General features: G+C 40.7%; 1 protein-coding gene across 1 annotated transcript in view; it reads right to left on the bottom strand.

Annotated features, from left to right (window-relative positions):
• kcnk6 (potassium channel, subfamily K, member 6) overlaps positions 1-2,348 on the bottom strand; it is a 12,633-nt gene extending 10,285 nt beyond the window's left edge. The window contains exon 1 of the mRNA XM_034868022.1: positions 1,972-2,348. Within this exon, the coding sequence (XP_034723913.1) occupies positions 1,972-2,287 (316 nt within the window). The 5' untranslated portion in view covers positions 2,288-2,348. The remainder of the gene's footprint in view (positions 1-1,971) is intronic.
• Between the last annotated feature and the right edge of the window lie 3,013 nt (positions 2,349-5,361).

The following is a 5,361-nucleotide window of genomic DNA, read 5'->3' as shown; positions in this document are numbered from 1 at the left end:
AAAAAAAAAAAAAAAAACTAAACCCAGGTTCCATTGGGCCACATTTTAAATCAGTGCTTAAGCTAACTTGAGATTTGAAAATATGTGTAATTTTCAAACTGAGCCACCCCACTGTAATTGTAGTTTTAAAAAGACGTCTTAATATACATAAAAATGAAAATAATAACACGCAGTGGCTTAGTCCGGGTGGGAGGTACGTTAGGCAGGGTGGGCCACCAAGTTTGCGTTACACTGGGGGAAACCCTGTAAGCCAGTTGCAGGCCTTGACTTTTCAGGTTTTGAATACTGACCATCAAAATGACACCAAATACAAAGTCCAATACACTTTAATCTATCTATTAAAAACATTCCAGAATATTTGATTGTTTTTTCCTCCATCTTTCATGCTCGTCTAACATGTAAAACTTACCTATTTCCTTCCCTCTTAACACAAAATATAATTTGCACCATGGTCTGAATTGTCCATATTATTATTTTATTTTTTCATAGTTATGGATGCAGGGACCTGATTTTTGAACAATTTAAATTTGTAAATCCAAAATCCTTAATTTTAATAAAATCAAGGTAACAGGGTATCAGGTGATCGTGACTTTTGAAATGCAAAATAAAGCCATTGATGCAATTTGTCATAACATCAGCTGTTCCATTGCCTGGACCACAGGCTTCTTCAAGCTCGGCCTTCAGTCCGACCTCAACTACACACCTGTAAAGTTTGGTCACTGCCTCTAGTCTGTGGAGAGATCTTGTCACCCACAGACATACAAACATCTGGCAAAATACTCGAATCCACTTCTGTGGTAGTTGTTGCTACAGTAGGTGTCTCCAGGAACACATTCTGCAAAAATGACACACACACACACACACACACACACACACACACACACACACACACACACACACACACACACACACACACACACACACACACACACACACACACGCGCGCGCACGCGCACGCGCACGCGCACACACACACGCACACGCACACACACACGCACGCACACACGCACACACGCACACACGCACACACACGCTTTCTGAGCTGGTTATGGTGTGGGTGTATAAGTAATACGTGGTTATGCAGTTGTGTGAATAGTACACAAACACCACAATGTTACTGGTGCAGATGAAGTGGCTGGCCCCACAAAAACCTCTGCATGAAAACCCAGCTGCACCCTTCACTTCCTTTAACATTCAGCGCAGGCGTCTATATACAGTGGGTGTTCAGACCACAGTATCACATTAAATATAACTGAATCAGACTGCAGTTTCCTGTTAACTGTCAGTCAACTTACTTTTGTCCCATTTATCTGCCTTATAATTCTATAAAAGTCCCATTTTAGGCCTTTATCGTAAGAAGTGTATTTGAATGTTGAGAGAACTGTTATTGCTGCTCGTATTTTACATATTTCAGTTACGTGTGTGTGTGTGTGTGTGTGTGTGTGTGTGTGAATGTGTTTGAGTGCTGCACTAAGGCAAATTCCTAGCAACCACATGGCATTATAGCATTGAACAGAACTGAATAAAACAACTCAGATGAAGGGAAGTAACTCATATGCTTAAAAGAGTTTCCCACATTTGAATGAACAGGACATTATGTGTTTATTTATGAACACATTGAGGAAACCTATTTCCCCTCTGGAGCTGTTTGGTTTTCTGTTGTTTGTGTTCTGATCTCTTAACTGACTAAAAAGCTGAACACAGCTGAAACTTGTCCTTCACATCATGACGTGGCAAATAATGAAGTTATTACCAGTAGACCTGTTAAGACTTTTGTGGCGTTTTATCTCCAATAAAATAAAATAAAGTCCTTACAGGCCTATATTGGACTGGTGCTGCTTTTGTTTTGTTAATAATTCATGGTTATGTCATGTGTGCATACTTCATGGGACATCTTCATGGGATTTTAAGGTAGGCTGTTTTCAGTTAGTTTCACATCCTGGATATAAAAAACCTTTTGGCCGAACTCACCGACAGTGGTGACCAGAGTGTTGGCGAAGAACATGGAGGATGTGAGGTCCCAGTTGGAGGTGGCGGAGTTGTTCGCGAGGACGGACACGCCGTACTTGTTGGCCGTCAGCACTTTGACCAGAAAGCGTTCGAGCGACGTGGAGTTGACGCAGCTCTGGTTCAGGAACTCCTGCTTCAGGACTTCCATTTCTTGTCGCAACTTGTCCTCCACCGGCCGCTCGATGCTGGAGAACATCAGGGCTCCGAACAGCAGGTAGATGACATAAAAGAGTATGAAGCCTGTAAGCAGCAGCCACGACCTGCCTAACGAATGCATGTCTTGGTTTTCTCCGGGGTTAACATCCGCGGGAGCCGCTCTCTGGCCGTGTGGCTGCTCTCCGTTCTCTTTCCTCTCTGAGAACTGGGTTTCTAGGGGCTGTCCTAATTGAACTTGAACCCCTCCTTTTCAATGCATCCTCCTCCCACAGTGGAGACAGCAAGGGTGTGTTCAGCTCAGAAGGAAGTGCATCCTGGATCCTGGATCCTGGAAAAAAAAAGTCTCCCAAAGGGCGGGATCACAAGCATCTGTCAGAAAAGAACACATCGTTGTTGGATTATTGCACTTTTAATCTGTCTTTTCTAATATTACAAATCCGAGCAGAAGTTTAATAAAGTTGTGACTTGTTTGACAGAATTTGCCACGGTTTTATAGACCTTTTCAATCCCACTAAAATGAAAAATAATCCTCTTCTGCTGCTCAATAAAGAAGAATTCTTTAACAGATTCCCCAAATTATACATTATTATTGCATTTTTTTTCAAACCAGAGATAACCAGGAAAAGACACATCTCCTTGTCTTGTAAGACCTGTTGTTATTATCAAGTTAATTTACCAAAATGTGAATCTCATTTAACATTATTTTATATTTCAATTAAGCTCTTATTTCCTTAGCATCATCCAAAACAACAATGGAGAGGTGTCCCTTCCAGCTGCCATCTTTGTTTTTTTTCAACTGTAACGGATGTGTGTATTAAATGAATGCATCTGTATCTGTATGTTGTAATACTATGATTGCTGCTTTTAGCCCTAACAGGAGTTTAAGGTTTTGTCCTCCATGTTTTGGGATCCAGATGTGGCCCACACCCTTTCTGTGATGTGGCCCTCATCTGGCTCTGTCGTGTTTTGGCCGAGTTCTATGCTCGTCACTTTCAGGTGGAGTCATCGGCATGATTCTGCACGTTATCTGGGCCTGAAGGAAGTGGAAGATGTGGACTGCAGTCCCGTGATGATTGTGTTCCTTGTAAATCCACGTCTGCATATTCTGGACCTGAGTACATGAAAACAGTCGATAAAACCTGCTAGCTAAATCATTTTACTTGATCGTGTAATTGTACAGTAGTGTTTTTGTAAGTTATGTCTCAGTGACTGCCTGAGATTCTCCCATCACTGAGCCACACATGGACCCTAAAGAACCCTGGTTGGGGTCAGTGGAGACTTCCCATGATGTCCATGATGGCCTTGATGATTTTCCACAACCATTTATGCCACTGACAAGAAAACAATTATGTAGCACAAATACAGAGATGTTGAAAATGTGTTATGAAAATAGCATTTATTTATGGATTTATGGATGTTGAAAGTATTAAGGAAGTAAGGGCAGCTCCAGTATGAATGTTGTTTGTATGGGCCGCATTGGCAATTTTAGACTCTTCAAGATCCTCTAAAAATGATAATAAAAAACTAATAAAAAACATTTAAATGTTTGTATTGCTTCAAGTTAGAGTTTGCAAACTTGTCTGTTAGTGGCAGAGGACAAACACTTACAGGTTCAAAGTAGAGCCTGACCGATACGACGGTAGGCCGATATTAGGCATTTCCCGATTTATTGGTATCGGCATTTATAATTGCCGATTTAAAATAAATAAATTCAGAGTCATTTATAATGACAAATGATTCTGATGAATGAAAATTTAAAAAATAAAAACAGACTGTCAACCATGTTCTGAGCGTTGGCGTTGTATAGTCTGTCCACCAGAGGGCGCTCTACAACGTCCCTGTTGGCAACACTGATTTTTTTTTTGTCAATGGGTTTTTGTTCAAAGGATTTTAAGTTTCAAATCTTGAGTTTGTATTTTTAGACATTTTATTTATCAGAACTTTAATATATTTAGATGTTCTTTTCTGTTGTAACAATAAAACAAATTAATATATTATTTTAGTGAGAACTCATAAATAACTGCTATGGGGGTGCGGAGGGAGGACCCAAACGCAGAGTAGCGGGTAGGGAGGCAAAAAGGCTTTATTGGATGAAAAACACAGAGAGCCAGGGGAGAACAAAAATCCGAAGCACAAGGGCTGGAACCCTCAAAGGGGAAGGCAAACTGGCAAAACATCACAAGGTGACTTACAGGGGCTGGCACAAAGATGAGGTGTTGACAGGCAGGAGAACAAGAAGGCTCTAACTAGAGACAAAGGGAACACAGGGGTTAAATACATGAGGTAATGAGGTAACAGGGAACAGGTGAGACATCAGGTGAATCACATTAGGACAGGCAGGACAATCAGACAGGCAAAAGTAAAGCTGGGCAAGACGAGACAGAACAGGAAACCAGACTATCAACATAAAACAGAGCAAAAACTTACCGGGGAATACAAGACAGGAACAGCAACATAAGACCACGGAGAAAACAGACAAAAACACAAGGAGGCCGAGGAAAGAGAAAAATAAACCCAAACAAAACCCCAAACCACAACAACTAACTACAAATAACTAATGTTAGGGAAATCTGTTTATGTTTTGTAACGCATTTCTGGATTTAAAAAAATATAAATGTCGTTTGATATTTAAAAAAGTTAAAACAACAGCTTGTTGGTTGAACTAGGGTCATGAGCCAGACTATTGGTGTGCTGGGAGCAGTTAATGAAATCTTGTTGTTACCATGAGGTTGCCAGGCAACCAGCAGAAACCTCTATCCCAACCTTAACCCTTTAAGACCTAACTCAAGGCGGTAGATGTGTCGAGTGGTTGGGATCTTCTCATCCAACTCTCAGCCAAAAAGTTAATTAGCTGGTTTACCAAAGTGATTCCCTAAGTGGAGCTGGGGCACAATGAAACTTAAAGGTGCCCTGTGAGTTCCTGCATGGTTTCAGTGTGATTTCATTTAGTGTCATGCTCATAACAGTTATGGACGTTTTAAAATTCATCACACTAGTGTTTGTTGCCATCAAGTTTTGCAGGATTACTCAGGCACTTCCTGTCAAAGACTTCAACAGTCATGACAAAACAGTGTTGAGTCATCCAATAAATGATCCTATTCATAGCAGATTGGATGCATTTTGTAAGAGAAGTGGTTAAAAACAAATTTGAAAAATAGATGCTGAACTGAAATCTGCTGGTCACAAGCTTAAACA

Source organism: Etheostoma cragini, chromosome 3, assembly GCF_013103735.1.
Source record: "Etheostoma cragini isolate CJK2018 chromosome 3, CSU_Ecrag_1.0, whole genome shotgun sequence".
Classification (NCBI taxonomy): domain Eukaryota; kingdom Metazoa; phylum Chordata; class Actinopteri; order Perciformes; family Percidae; genus Etheostoma; species Etheostoma cragini.
This window is presented reverse-complemented; position numbering and strand designations above follow the sequence as displayed.